Raw genomic sequence first — 16638 nt, forward strand, 5'->3', positions numbered from 1 at the left:
TCTTCCTCCTCCTCCTCCTCCTCTTCATCCTCCACTTCATCCTCCTCTTCATCCTCCTCTTCATCCTCCACTTCATCCTCCACTTCATCCTCCTCTTCATCCTCCTCTTCATCCTCCTCTTCATCCTCCTCTTCATCCTCCTCTTCATCATCCTCCTCTTCATCATCATCCTCTTCATCCTCCTCTTCATCCTCCTCCTCTTCATCCTCCTCTTCATCCTCCACTTCATCCTCCTCTTCATCCTCCTCTTCATCCTCCTCTTCATCCTCCACTTCATCCTCCTCTTCATCCTCCTCTTCATCCTCCTCTTCATCCTCTTCATCCTCCTCTTCATCCTCCTCCTCTTCATCCTCCTCTTCATCCTCCTCCTCTTCATCCTCCTCTTCATCCTCCTCCTCTTCATCCTCCTCTTCATCCTCCTCTTCATCCTCCTCCTCTTCATCATCCTCCTCTTCATCACCCTCCTCTTCATCCTCCTCTTCATCATCCTCCTCTTCACCCTCCTCTTCATCATCCTCTTCATCATCCTCCTCTTCACCCTCCTCTTCATCCTCCTCTTCATCATCCTCCTCTTCACCCTCCTCTTCATCCTCCTCTTTATCATCCTCCTCTTCATCCTCCTCTTCATCCTCCTCCTCTTCATCACCCTCCTCTTCATCCTCCTCCTCTTCATCACCCTCCTCTTCATCCTCCTCTTCATCCTTCTCCTCTTCATCCTCTTCATCATCCTCCTCTTCATCCTCCTCTCCAGGATCTCCAAGAGGAAACACAACAGGGTCAAGACCTGGACACGACATGTGGATTTGTTCCAGAAAGATTTCATCTTTGTCCCCATCAACGAGTCGTGAGTCAACAAAGACCTTACACTCACACACTCACACACACTCACACACACTCACACACACACACACACACACTCACGCACACTCACACAAACCTTGTGTGTCTTCAGGGCTCACTGGTATTTGGCCGTCATTTGCTTCCCTGGTCTGGAGGCTCCAGTGCTGGACGTCAACTCTCTCCATCCCTCGCCCTCGTCTCTGCCCTCGGACCACCTCCCGGACCACCTCCCGGACCACCTCCCGGACCACCTCCCGGACCACTGCCGGCCCCTCTCCCCGGAGAAGGACGCCTGCGACCCCGACACTCCTGAGCGCCGCAACGGAGGAGAGGCGGAGAGACCCGAGGTCAGAGGTCAGGAGGCCGACGACGGTCAGCCAGAGCCACAGTGCACTAGTGAGTTGACTGGTCACATGATTGTGTCGTTCTCCTTCTAGTTGTGTGTCTCAGTGTGAAGGTGTTGAAACTTGTGTCTCTTGTGCAGGCGAACTTCACCGCATCAGCCTGAGTTACGGGTCAGGAGACGACGCCTTGAACTTTTCTGACGACCAGAGCTCCTGTCAGGTGTGACCCTTGACCTCTCCTCGTAGTCGCACAACTGTTTGTTTCTCATCATCAAACACACAGATGTTTCTTGAAGGAGTCAGTAGATCATCAAACACAGATGTTTCTTGAAGGAGTCAGTAGATCATCAAACACAGATGTTTCTTGAAGGAGTCAGTAGATCATCAAACACAGATGTTTCTTGAAGGAGTCAGTAGATCATCAAACACAGATGTTTCTTGAAGGAGTCAGTAGATCATCAAACACAGATGTTTCTTAAAGGAGTCAGTAGATCATCAAACACAGATGTTTCTTGAAGGAGTCAGTAGATCATCAAACACAGATGTTTCTTGAAGGAGTCAGTAGATCATCAAACACAGAGATGGTTCCAAAGCTTAGGAGCAAACAGTCTGGAAGGATTTCTCTCCTCTGGTCCGGAAGTTCAGGAACCATCAGTAGATTCTGATCCACAGACCTCAGAGCCCGAGCTGGGGTGTAAGTCTGGATCCGGAGGCGAGACACATCCTTCTTGTTAAGACATGAAAACAAACTGTTACAATAGTCCAGGCGAGAAGAAACAAACACATGGATTATAAGATCCAGATCATGATCCACAATGGTTTAAATGCATTAAAAACCCCTGTGGAAAGGGAGAGGTTCACCATATTGGTAACTCAGGGGTCAATTACATCAAATACTTTGATAAAAAGCCTACAAGGAAGGACGTCATCTGAGTAAGAGGAGGGTTTCATCTTGTTCACTAGTGCTGAAATATCACCCAGAGATACAGCAGTGAAGGAAGACCAAGAGGAGGAGAGGGGCTCAGTGACAGTAACTGTGTGTCTTTCAGGACGACTGCAGCGAGAACGACGAGCTTCTCTCCTCTGACAACAACTCTCTGACGTCTCACGCCAACGTATGCAAACAGTGAGTTCCTGCTCTTGTGTTCGTCGCCTGCAGGGGGCGCTGTTGACGCCTCTCTCTGTCTCCAGGCCGTGCATCCTCATCATGGACTCACTGAGGGGTCCGGCCAGGTCCAGTGTGATCAAGACTCTGAGAGAGTGAGTCCCTCTGATGACAACCACAACTTTATTGAGGGTCACACAGATGCACGTGTATGAGCGGGTCAGACTGACCCCTCTTCTAATAGTTGACCTCTTGAATACTAACGTTAGTGTGACCAGAACGACGTCATGCCTGTGTGTCGTCATATCAACGTTGTTGTGCGTACCATTGTGTTGATGGTCAAGTGTGTGTGTCCAGGTACCTGGAGGTGGAGTGGCAGGTCCGTAAAGGGACGGAGCGTAGTTTTGGGAAAGACTCGATGAAGGGTTCGAGTCCTCGAGTGCCTCAGCAGGACAACTTCAGTGACTGTGGAGTGTATGTGCTGCAGTACGTGGAGAGCTTCTTCCAGGTGAGTGTCTGACTGACGCTGTTCTGCTCGCTGTTGTTTTTAGCTACTATTTTTACTGTCAATGTTTTTACATGTACTTTTTGTCTTTGTTACTGTTGTTGCCTTTCTCACAATTGTTGTTGATAAATGTGTGTCACTGTAGTTACAATTGTTGTTGTTGTCATTGTAATGACATTGGTTGTTATGTTGTTGTCATCGTAATTACAATTATTGTAATGTTGTCATTGTAGTTAAACTTATTGTTGTTATGTTGTTGTTGTCATTGTAGTTACAGTTGCGGTTGTTATATTGTTGTTACCATTGTAGTTTCAGTTGTTATATTGTTGTTGCTATTGTAGTTACAGTTGTCATATTGTTGTCGTTGTCATTGTGGTGACAGTTGTTGTCATATTGTTGTCATTGTAGTTACAGTTGTTGGTATCATTGTAGTGACAGTTGTTCATATCATTGTAGTGACAGTTGTTGTCATATTTTTGTCATTGTAGTTACTGTTGTTGCCATTGTAGTGACAGTTGTTGTCATACTGTTGTTGCCATTGTAGTGACAGTTGTCATACTGTTGTTGCCATTGTAGTGACAGTTGTTGTCATACTGTTGTTGCCATTGTAGTAACCGTTGTTGTCATACTGTTGTTGCCATTGTAGTTACAGTTGTTGTCATACTGTTGTCATTGTAGTTTCAGTTGTTGTTGTTATTGTCTTTTTGTAATTGTAGTTACTGTTGTTGTAGTTGTCATATTGTTGTTGCTATTGTAGTTACAGTTGTCATATTGTTGTCGTTGTAGTTACTGTTGTTGTTGTCATTGTAGTGACAGTTGTTGTCATATTGTTGTCATTGTAGTTACTGTTGTTGTTGTCATATTGTTGTCATTGTAGTTACTGTTGTTGTCATACTGTTGTTGCCATTGTAGTGACAGTTGGAATATTGTTGTCATTGTAGTAACTGTTGTTGTCATACTGTTGTTGCCATTGTAGTGGCAGTTGTTGTCATATTGTTGTTGCCATTGTAGTGACAGTTGTTATCATACTGTTGTTGCCATTGTAGTGACAGTTGTTGGAATATTGTTGTCATTGTAGTGACAGTTGTTGTCATATTGTTGTTGTCATTGTAGTGACAGTTGTTATCATACTGTTGTTGCCATTGTAGTGACAGTTGTTGTCATATTGTTGTTGCCATTGTAGTGACAGTTGTTGTCATACTGTTGTTGCCATTGTAGTGACAGTTGTTGGAATATTGTTGTCATTGTAGTAACTGTTGTTGTCATACTGTTGTTGCCATTGTAGTGGCAGTTGTTGTCATATTGTTGTTGCCATTGTAGTAACTGTTGTTGTCATACTGTTGTTGCCATTGTAGTGACAGTTGTTGGCATATTGTTGTCATTGTAGTAACTGTTGTTGTCATACTGTTGTTGCCATTGTAGTTACAGTTGTTGTCATACTGTTGTCATTGTAGTTACAGTTGTTGTCATACTGATGTTGCCATTGTAGTTACAGTTGTTGTCATACTGTTGTCATTGTAGTTACAGTTGTTGTCATACTGTTGTTGCCATTGTAGTTACAGTTGTTGTCATACTGTTGTCATTGTAGTGACAGTTGTTGTCATACTGTTGTTGCCATTTTAGTTACAGTTTTTGTTTTTATATTGTTGTTGCCATTGTAGTGACAGTTGTTGGCATATTGTTGTCATTGTAGTTACAGTTGTTGTCATACTGTTGTCATTGTAGTGACAGTTGTTGTCATACTGTTGTTGCCATTGTAGTGACAGTTGTTGTCATACTCTTGTTGCCATTGTAGTGACAGTTGTTGTCATACTGTTGTTGCCATTGTAGTGACAGTTGTTGTCATACTGTTGTTGCCATTGTAGTGACAGTTGTTGGCACATTGTTGTCATACTGTTGTTGCCATTGTAGTTACAGTTGTTGTCATACTGTTGTCATTGTAGTTACAGTTGTTGTCATACTGTTGTCATTGTAGTTACAGTTGTTGTCATACTGTTGTCATTGTAGTTACAGTTGTTGTCATACTGTTGTTGCCATTGTAGTTACAGTTGTTGTCATACTGTTGCCATTGTAGTTACAGTTGTTGTCATACTGTTGTTGCCATTGTAGTTACAGTTGTTGTCATACTGTTGTAATTGTAGTTACAGTTGTTGTCATACTGTTGTCATTGTAGTTACAGTTGTTGTCATACTGTTGTTGCCATTGTAGTTACAGTTGTTGTCATACTGTTGTCATTGTAGTGACAGTTGTTGTCATACTGTTGTTGCCATTGTAGTGACAGTTGTTGTCATACTGTTGCCATTTTAGTTACAGTTTTTGTTTTTATATTGTTGTTGTCATATTGTTGTTGCCATTGTAGTTACATTTGTTGTCATACTGTTGTCATTGTAGTGACAGTTGTTGTCATACTGTTGTTGCCATTGTAGTAACTGTTGTTGTCATACTGTTGTTGCCATTGTAGTGACAGTTGTTGTCATACTGTTGTTGCCATTGTAGTAACTGTTGTTGTCATACTGTTGTTGCCATTGTAGTGACAGTTGTTGTCATACTGTTGTTGCCATTGTAGTGACAGTTGTTGTCATACTGTTGTTGCCATTGTAGTAACTGTTGTTGTCATACTGTTGTTGACAGTTGTTGTCATACTGTTGTTGCCATTGTAGTTACAGTTGTTGTCATACTGTTGCCATTGTAGTTTCAGTTGTTGTTGTTATTGTCTTTTTGTAATTGTAGTTACTGTTGTTGTAGTTGTCATATTGTTGTTGCTATTGTAGTTACAGTTGTCATATTGTTGTCGTTGTAGTTACTGTTGTTGTTGTCATTGTAGTGACAGTTGTTGTCATATTGTTGTCATTGTAGTTACTGTTGTTGTTGTCATATTGTTGTCATTGTAGTTACTGTTGTTGTCATACTGTTGTTGCCATTGTAGTGACAGTTGGAATATTGTTGTCATTGTAGTAACTGTTGTTGTCATACTGTTGTTGCCATTGTAGTGGCAGTTGTTGTCATATTGTTGTTGCCATTGTAGTGACAGTTGTTATCATACTGTTGTTGCCATTGTAGTGACAGTTGTTGGAATATTGTTGTCATTGTAGTGACAGTTGTTGTCATATTGTTGTTGTCATTGTAGTGACAGTTGTTATCATACTGTTGTTGCCATTGTAGTGACAGTTGTTGGAATATTGTTGTCATTGTAGTGACAGTTGTTGTCATATTGTTGTTGCCATTGTAGTGACAGTTGTTGTCATACTGTTGTTGCCATTGTAGTGACAGTTGTTGGAATATTGTTGTCATTGTAGTAACTGTTGTTGTCATACTGTTGTTGCCATTGTAGTGGCAGTTGTTGTCATATTGTTGTTGCCATTGTAGTAACTGTTGTTGTCATACTGTTGTTGCCATTGTAGTGACAGTTGTTGGCATATTGTTGTCATTGTAGTAACTGTTGTTGTCATACTGTTGTTGCCATTGTAGTTACAGTTGTTGTCATTGTAGTTGCAGTTGTTGTCATATTGTTGTTGCCATTGTAGTTACAGTTGTTGTCATACTGTTGTCATTGTAGTTACAGTTGTTGTCATACTGATGTTGCCATTGTAGTTACAGTTGTTGTCATACTGTTGTCATTGTAGTTACAGTTGTTGTCATACTGTTGTTGCCATTGTAGTTACAGTTGTTGTCATACTGTTGTCATTGTAGTGACAGTTGTTGTCATACTGTTGTTGCCATTTTAGTTACAGTTTTTGTTTTTATATTGTTGTTGCCATTGTAGTGACAGTTGTTGGCATATTGTTGTCATTGTAGTTACAGTTGTTGTCATACTGTTGTCATTGTAGTGACAGTTGTTGTCATACTGTTGTTGCCATTGTAGTGACAGTTGTTGTCATACTCTTGTTGCCATTGTAGTGACAGTTGTTGTCATACTGTTGTTGCCATTGTAGTGACAGTTGTTGTCATACTGTTGTTGCCATTGTAGTGACAGTTGTTGGCACATTGTTGTCATTGTAAGTAAGTAAGTAAGTAAGTAATATATATTTATATAGCGCTTTTCGAGACCAGGGTCACAAAGCGCTTTAACAATCAAAACAATACTCAAAACAGTACATACTTCAAAGATCAAGACAACACCGAGAACAACACAGGAGTTCGAGAAATTCAAGGAAAAGCCTGAACAAATAGAAACGTCTTAAGATGTTTCTTAAAGGAGTCAGTAGACAGTAACTGTTGTTGTCATACTGTTGTTGCCATTGTAGTTACAGTTGTTGTCATACTGTTGTCATTGTAGTTACAGTTGTTGTCATACTGTTGTCATTGTAGTTACAGTTGTTGTCATACTGTTGTTGCCATTGTAGTTACAGTTGTTGTCATACTGTTGCCATTGTAGTTACAGTTGTTGTCATACTGTTGTTGCCATTGTAGTTACAGTTGTTGTCATACTGTTGTAATTGTAGTTACAGTTGTTGTCATACTGTTGTTGCCATTGTAGTTACAGTTGTTGTCATACTGTTGTCATTGTAGTGACAGTTGTTGTCATACTGTTGTTGCCATTGTAGTAACTGTTGTTGTCATACTGTTGTTGTCATTGTAGTTACAGTTGTTGTCATACTGTTGTTGTCATTGTAGTTACAGTTGTTGTCATACTGTTGCCATTGTAGTTACAGTTGTTGTCATACTGTTGTTGCCATTGTAGTTACAGTTGTTGTCATACTGTTGTTGCCATTGTAGTGACAGTTGTTGTCATACTGTTGTCATTGTAGTGACAGTTGTTGTCATACTGTTGTTGCCATTGTAGTGACAGTTGTTGTCATACTGTTGTTGCCATTTTAGTTACAGTTTTTGTTTTTATATTGTTGTTGTCATGTTGTTGTCATACTGTTGTTGCCATTTTAGTTACAGTTTTTGTTTTTATATTGTTGTTGTCATTGTAGTTACAGTTGTTGTCATACTGTTGTTGCCATTTTAGTTACAGTTTTTGTTTTTATATTGTTGTTGTCATTGTAGTTACAGTTGTTGTTTTTATATTGTTGTTGCCATTGTAGTTACAGTTGTTGTCATACTGTTGTTGCCATTTTAGTTACAGTTTTTGTTTTTATATTGTTGTCATTGTAGTTACAGTTTTTGTTTTTATATTGTTGTTGTCATTGTAGTTACAGTTGTTGTCATACTGTTGTTGCCATTTTAGTTACAGTTTTTGTTTTTATATTGTTGTTGTCATATTGTTGTTGTCATTGTAGTTACAGTTTTTGTTTTTATATTGTTGTTGCCATTGTAGTTACAGTTGTTGTCATACTGTTGCCATTGTAGTGACAGTTGTTGTCATACTGTTGTTGCCATTTTAGTTACAGTTTTTGTTTTTATATTGTTGTCATATTGTTGTTGTCATTGTAGTTACAGTTTTTGTTTTTATATTGTTGTTGCCATTGTAGTTACAGTTGTTGTCATACTGTTGTCATTGTAGTTACAGTTGTTGTCATACTGTTGTCATTGTAGTTACAGTTGTTGCCATTGTAGTGACAGTTGTTGTCATACTGTTGTTGCCATTTTAGTTACAGTTTTTGTTTTTATATTGTTGTTGCCATTGTAGTTACAGTTGTTGTCATACTGTTGTCATTGTAGTTACAGTTGTTGTCATACTGTTGCCATTGTAGTGACAGTTGTTGTCATACTGTTGTTGCCATTTTAGTTACAGTTTTTGTTTTTATATTGTTGTTGTCATATTGTTGTTGTCATTGTAGTTACAGTTTTTGTTTTTATATTGTTGTTGCCATTGTAGTTACAGTTGTTGTCATACTGTTGCCATTGTAGTGACAGTTGTTGTCATACTGTTGTTGCCATTTTAGTTACAGTTTTTGTTTTTATATTGTTGTTGTCATATTGTTGTTGTCATTGTAGTTACAGTTTTTGTTTTTATATTGTTGTTGCCATTGTATTTACAGTTGTTGTCATACTGTTGTCATTTTAGTTACAGTTGTTGTCATACTGTTGTCATTGTAGTTACAGTTGTTGCCATTGTAGTGACAGTTGTTGTCATATTGTTGTTGCCATTGTAGTAACTGTTGTTGTCATACTGTTGTCATTGTAGTTACAGTTGTTGCCATTGTAGTGACAGTTGTTGTCATACTGTTGTCATTGTAGTTACAGTTGTTGCCATTGTAGTAACTGTTGTTGTCATACGGTTGTCATTGTAGTTACAGTTGTTGTCATACTGTTGTCATTGTAGTTACAGTTGTTACCATTGTAGTAACTGTTGTTGTCATACTGTTGTCATTGTAGTAACTGTTGTTGTCATACTGTTGTCATTGTAGTGACAGTTGTTGTCATACTGTTGTCATTGTAGTGACAGTTGTTGTCATACTGTTGTCATTGTAGTTACAGTTGTTGTCATACTGTTGTCATTGTAGTAACTGTTGTTGTCATACTGTTGTCATTGTAGTAACTGTTGTTGTCATACTGTTGTCATTGTAGTTACAGTTGTTGTCATACTGTTGCCATTGTAGTTACAGTTGTTGTCATACTGTTGCCATTGTAGTTACAGTTGTTGTCATACTGTTGTCATTGTAGTTACAGTTGTTGTCATATTGTTGTTGTCGTCATTGTAGTTACAGTTGTTGTCATACTGTTGTTGTCATTGTAGTTACAGTTGTTGTCATATTGTTGTTGTCATTGTAGTTACAGTTTTTGTCATACTATTGTCATTGTAGTTACAGTTTTTGTCATTGTAATTACAGTCAGGAGCTGTTATGACCAGAAAAGTTGTTCTTTCTGACCTCTGACCTCTGACCCTGCTCTTCCAGAACCCGATCTCCAGCTTCCACCTGCCTCTCAACTTGACCGACTGGTTCCCGCAGCAGCGCATGAAGACGAAGCGGCAGGAGATCAGAGACCTGATCCTGCAGCTGAAGGAGCAGCAGGAGCAGCAGGAGCTCCGTGGACCACCAGAGGGCGACGCCCGGGACCGGGTCCTCAGAGGAGCCGGAGATCCAGGAGGCTCTGGAGATCCAGGAGGCTCTGGAGATCCAGGAGGCTCTGGAGATCCAGGAGGCTCTGGACACACACGCCTGAGGCTGTTTATGTTGACGCTGGATTCATTTTGTTGCCTTTGGAACTCACGCCCTCGCCCCGGGTCTCCCCCCTAACTTATGTTGCCGTGGACGCAGGAGGCCACGCCCCCCACGCTGCTCCTGCGCCTGTTTTTTCTAAGTTGGGAAGTTTAAGTGAAGGACTGACGTAGTTTGTCCTGCAGGAGGCGCTGCTGCTCCTGCTGACATTTGTTGAATGTTAAGAGTTCAGAGCATTAAAGAACGTTTTGATGACTCGTGTGTTTGTGTTCAACTCCTCCTTCATAACTCCTTCACCACCTCCTTCATAACTCCTTCACCACCTCCTCCATAACCTCCTTCACCACCTCCTTCATAACTCCTTCACCACCTCCTCCATAACCTCCTTCACCACCTCCTATCCTCCTCCAAACTCCTTCATAACCTCCTTCACCACCTCCTTCACCACCTCCCACCTCCTCCATAAACTCCTTCATACTCCTTCACCACCTCCTCCATAACCTCCATCATAACTCCTTCACCACCTCCTCCATAACCTCCTTCATAACTCCTTCACAACCTCCTAACCTCCTTCATAACTCCTTCACCACCTCCTCCATAACCTCCTTCATAACTCTTCACCACCTCCTCCATAACCTCCTCCATAACCTCCTTCACCACCTCCTCCATAACCTCCTTCACCACCTCCTCCATAACCTCCTTCTCCACCTCCTCCATAACCCCTCCCTCACCACCTCCCCTTCATAACTCCTTCACAACCTCCTCCTTCACCACCTACTCCTTCTCCACCTCCTCCATAACCTCCTTCATAACTCCTTCACCACCTCCTCCATAACCTCCTTCACCACCTCCTCCATAACCTCCTTCACCACCTCCTCCATAACCTCCTTCACAACTCCTTCACCACCTCCTCCATAACCTCCTTCATAACTCCTTCACCATCTCCTCCATGACCTCCTTCATAACTCCTCACCACCCTCCTCCATAACCTCCTCATAACTCCTTCACCACCTCCTCCATAACCTCCTCCATAGCCCTCACCACCTCCTCCATAACCTCCTTCATAACTCCTTCACCACCTCCTCCATAACCTCCAACACTTCCTCCTTCACCATCTACTCCTTCTCCACCTCCTCCATAACCTCCTCCATAACCTCCTTCACCACCTCCTCCATAACCTCCACCACCTCCTCCTCCACCACCTCCTCCTCACCACCTCCTCCATAACCTCCACCACCTCCTCCACCACCTCCTCCTTCACCACCTCCTCCATAACCTCCTCCATAACCTCCTTCACCACCTCCTCCATAACCTCCTTCACCACCTCCTCCATAACCTCCTTCACCACCTCCTCCATAACCTCCTTCACCACCTCCTCCATAACCTCCTCCACCACCTCCTCCATAACCACCTCCTCCATAACCTCCTTCACCACCTCCTCCATAACCTCCTTCACCACCTCCTCCATAACCTCCTTCACCACCTACTCCATAACCTCCTTCACCACCTACTCCTTCTCCACCTCCTCCATAACCTCCTTCACCACCTCCTCCATAACCTCCTTCACCACCTCCTCCATAACCTCCTTCACCACCTCCTCCAAAACCTCCTTCACCACCTCCTCCATAACCTCCTTCACCACCTCCTCCATAACCTCCTTCTCCACCTCCTCCATAACCTCCTTCTCCACCTCCTCCATAACCTCCTCCTTCACCACCTCCTCCATAACCTCCTTCTCCACCTCCTCCATAACCTCCTTCTCCACCTCCTCCATAACCTCCTTCTCCACCTCCTCCATAACCTCCTCCTTCACCACCTCCTCCATAACCTCCTTCACCACCTCCTCCATAACCTCCTTCACCACCTCCTCCATAACCTCCTTCATAACTCCTTCACCACCTCCTTCACTACCTCCTCCTCCATAACCTCCTTCATAACTCCTTCACCACCTCCTTCACCACCTCCTCCTTCACCACCTCCTCCATAACCTCCTTCACCACCTCCTCCATAACCTCCTTCACCACCTCCTCCATAACCTCCTTCTCCACCTCCTCCATAACCTCCTTCATAACCTCCTTCACCACCTCCTCCATAACCTCCTTCACCACCTCCTCCATAACCTCCTCCTCCTCAGGTGTTTACTCTTGTACTCCTTGACTAACTAGTTCAACTAGTAACTAAAGCTGCAGCTCATTCATTCACTAACACGTCACGTATTAAATGATAGTTGAGTTAAGTTAAGTTAAAGTTAATAGTTCATTGTATCAATATAACGTTAAGTGAACGTTAATAAAAGACGTTAATGAGCGACAGACTCACTCCTGAGACCAAACTAAGTCTAAAGTCTTCATCTGAACTTGTGATGTCATCAATGAGCGACAGACTCACTCCTGAGACCAAACTAAGTCTAAAGTCTTCATCTGAACTTGTGATGTCATCAATGAGCGACAGACTCACTCCAGAGACCAAACTAAGTCTAAAGTCTTCATCTGAACTTGTGATGTCATCAATGAGCGACAGACTCACTCCAGAGACCAAACTAAGTCTAAAGTCTTCATCTGAACTTGTGATGTCATCAATGAGCGACAGACTCACTCCAGAGACCAAACTAAGTCTAAAGTCTTCATCTGAACTTGTGATGTCATCAACGAGCGACAGGCCGGACCAATGTTGCAGGTCAGATCCATTGTGTAGTAAGTCAATCAGTTATAGTTATAGTTACTAGTTAAGATGTTTCTGGACCAGAGTCACAAAGAACTAACCTGGTCATAACCTGGTCTTAACCTGGTCTTAACCTGGTCATAACCTGGTCTTAACCTGGTCTTAACCTGGTCTTAACCTGGTCTTAACCTGGTCTTAACCTGGTCTTAACCTGGTCATAACCTGGTCTTAACCTGGGGTTAACCTGGTCTTAACCTGGTCATAACCTGGTCTTAACCTGGTCTTAACCTGGTCATAACCTGGTCTTAACCTGGGGTTAACCTGGTCTGGTCTTAACCTGGTCTTAACCTGGGGTTAACCTGGTCATAACCTGGTCTTAACCTGGTCTTAACCTGGTCTTAACCTGGGGTTAACCTGGTCTTAACCTGGTCTTAACCTGGTCTTAACCTGGGGTTAACCTGGTCATAACCTGGTCTTAACCTGGTCTTAACCTGGTCATAACCTGCTCTTAACCTGCTCTTAACCTGGTCTTAACCTGGTCTTAACCTGGTCTTAACCTGGAGTTAACCTGGATGAACCGGATCTTCACCTCTTCACACACACACTCACACACACCTGACTCATACTCACACACATACACACTCACACACACCTGACTCACACACATACACACTCACACACCACACACACCTGACTCACACTCACACACATACACACTCACACACACACACCTGACTCACACTCATACACACTCACACACACCTGACTCACACTCACACACATACACACTCACACACACACACACCTGACTCACACTCATACACACTCACACACACCTGACTCACACTCATACACACTCACACACACCTGACTCACACTCACACACATACACACACACACCACACACACCTGACTCACACTCATACACACTCACACACACCTGACTCACACTCACACACACACACACACACACCTGACTCACACTCATACACACTCACACACACCTGACTCACACTCACACACACACACACACACCTGACTCACACTCACACACACACACATACACACTCACACACACACCTGACTCACACCTGACTCACACACACACACACCTGACTCACACATACACACTCACACACACACACACACACACACACACACACCCCCACACACACACACACACACACACACACACACACACACACACACACACACACACACACACACACACACACACACACACACACACACACTAACCTGGATGAACCGGATCTTCACCGCTTCATGACGACGAAGACACTTTTATTTTGAAAGAACCTTCTTCGCGGGCGCTCGTGAATTAAAACCACACACAGCGACCCCTGCAGGCGGAGGCGCGTCGGCGCACGAGCCTCTCCCTGTGTTGATCCAGCTCGTGACGTCACGGGGCCAGTTTCCCAGGATCGCTGCGGGAGTGCAGAGCTCGCGGGGCGGGGAGAAGTTCGGCCCGACGACGCTCACCTGGACTCACCTGTGCTCACCTGGAGCTCACCTACCCGCGCGGGACACGCACGCAACCCTCGCCTGGACTCGCGCGCACCAGGTAGGCTCGACTCTCCGGGTACTCGCTCCTCTCCGGTGCTAGCAGAGCCGGTGCTAGCAGGCACCCGCGTCCCGGGCCGCGGGAGCCCCGTCCGGCACCGGCCTGGAGTTCGCGCTCCCGCACAGACCCGCGTGACCGGAGCCGCCTTTGAAGGTTCGCGTCGTCGGTCCTTCAATGAACGATCGACGCGATCTGGGATCGATGGCTCTGGTCTGGATTCATAGACCCGAGTCTGAGCGCGTCATTCTGGACCCGGTCTCACTGCTGTGGACCCGGTCTCACGTCATACTGGACCCGGTCTCGCTATACTGGACCCGGTCTCACGTCATACTGGACCCGGTCTCGCGTCATACTGGATCCGGTCTCACTGCTGTGGACCCGGTCTCGCGTCATACTGGACCCGGTCTCGCGTCATACTGGACCAGGACTCGCGTCATACTGGACCCGGTCTCACTGCTGTGGACCCGGTCTCGCGTCATACTGGACCGGGTCTCGCGTCATACTGGACCAGGTCTCGCGTCATACTGGACCAGGACTCGCGTCATACTGGACCCGGTCTCACTGCTGTGGACCCGGTCTCGCGTCATACTGGACCGGGTCTCGCGTCATACTGGACCAGGTCTCGCGTCATACTGGACCCGGTCTCGCGTCATACTGGACCCGGTCTCGCGTCATACTGGACCAGGTCTCACTGCTGTGGACCCGGTCTCGCGTCATCCTGGACCCGGTCTCGCGTCATACTGGACCAGGTCTCACTGTGGACCAGGTCTCGTGTCATACTGGACCAGGTCTCACGTCATACTGGACCCGGTCTCGCGTCATACTGGACCCGGTCTCGCGTCATACTGGACCCGGTCTCATGTCATACTGGACCAGGTCTCACTGTGGACCAGGTCTCGTGTCATACTGGACCAGGTCTCACGTCATACTGGACCCGGTCTCGCGTCATCCTGGACCCGGTCTCGCGTCATACTGGACCAGGTCTCACTGTGGACCAGGTCTCGTGTCATACTGGACCAGGTCTCACGTCATACTGGACCCGGTCTCGCGTCATACTGGACCCGGTCTCACGTCATACTGGACCCGGTCTCGCGTCATATTGGACCCGGTCTCGCGTCATACTGGACCCGGTCTCATGTCATACTGGACCCGGTCTCTCGTCATACTGGACCGGGTCTCGCGTCATACTGGACCCGGTCTCGCTATACTGGACCCGGTCTCACTGCTGTGGACCCGGTCTCGCGTCATACTGGACCAGGTCTCGCGTCATACTGGACCCGGTTTCATGTCATACTGGACCCGGTCTCACTGCTGTGGACCCGGTCTCGCTGCTGTGGACCCGGTCTCGCGTCATACTGGACCCGGTCTCACGTCATACTGGACCCGGTCTCGCGTCATACTGGACCCGGTCTCACTGCTGTGGACCCGGTCTCGCGTCATACTGGACCCGGTCTCGCGTCATACTGGACCCGGTCTCGCGTCATCCTGGACCAGGTCTCGCGTCATCCTGGACCAGGTCTCGCGTCATACTGGACCCGGTCTCGCGTCATACTGGACCCGGTCTCGCGTCATACTGGACCCGGTCTCGCGTCATACTGGACCGGGTCTCGCGTTCATACTGGACCGGGTCTCGCGTCATACTGGACCAGGTCTCATGTCATACTGGACCAGGTCTCATGTCATACTGGACCAGGTCTCACGTCATACTGGACCAGGTCTCGCGTCATACTGGACCCGGTCTCACGTCATACTGGACCAGGTCTCATGTCATACTGGACCGGGTCATACTGGACCAGGTCTCATGTCATACTGGACCGGGTCTCGCGTCATACTGGACCAGGTCTCACGTCATACTGGACCAGGTCTCACTGTGGACCAGGTCTTGCATCACTACTGTGACGTAACAGCTGCTTCTTCTTCTCCCGCCCTGACCTCTGACCTCACCTGTGTAAAGGTGTCACGCCCAGTATGGCTGCTGGTTGTAAACTTGTTGCTCAAAGACTAAAGTCCTCATGAAAGTGATGACATCATGCTGCTCGTCACATGATGCAGTTTGTGTGTTTAAGACAATTATGTGTCAACACAACTGGATATATATATATCACACACACACACACATACACTTGACACACACTCAGACACATACACACCTGACTCACACCTGACTCACACACACTCACACACACACACACATACACACCTGACTCACACACACTCACACACACACATACACCTGACTCACACACATACACACCTGACTCACACACATACACACACCTGACTCACACACACACACCTGACTCACACTCACACACTCACACACATACACACCTGACTCACACACATACACCTGACTCACACACATACACACTCACATACACCTGACTCACACACATACACACACACATACACCTGACTCACACACATACACCTGACTCACACACATACACACCTGACTCACACACATACACACACACATACACCTGACTCACACTCACATACACACACACACACACACACACACCTGACTCACACACATACACCTGACTCAC

The 16638-nt window shown here is 45.3% G+C and overlaps 1 protein-coding gene across 1 annotated transcript in view; it reads left to right on the plus strand.

The window, feature by feature from the left end:
* The window catches only part of senp6a (SUMO specific peptidase 6a), a 38041-nt gene extending 27943 nt beyond the window's left edge, over positions 1-10098 (plus strand). The window contains exons 17-23 of the mRNA XM_087806524.1: positions 752-844; positions 953-1236; positions 1325-1404; positions 2234-2310; positions 2376-2444; positions 2647-2797; positions 9580-10098. Coding sequence (XP_087662650.1) covers positions 752-844; positions 953-1236; positions 1325-1404; positions 2234-2310; positions 2376-2444; positions 2647-2797; positions 9580-9921 — 1096 coding nt within the window. The 3' untranslated portion in view covers positions 9922-10098. The remainder of the gene's footprint in view (positions 1-751; positions 845-952; positions 1237-1324; positions 1405-2233; positions 2311-2375; positions 2445-2646; positions 2798-9579) is intronic.
* The last annotated feature ends 6540 nt before the right edge of the window (positions 10099-16638 follow it).

Source organism: Callionymus lyra, chromosome 13 (assembly GCF_982586985.1).
Source record: "Callionymus lyra chromosome 13, fCalLyr1.hap1.1, whole genome shotgun sequence".
Classification (NCBI taxonomy): Eukaryota; Metazoa; Chordata; class Actinopteri; order Syngnathiformes; family Callionymidae; genus Callionymus; species Callionymus lyra.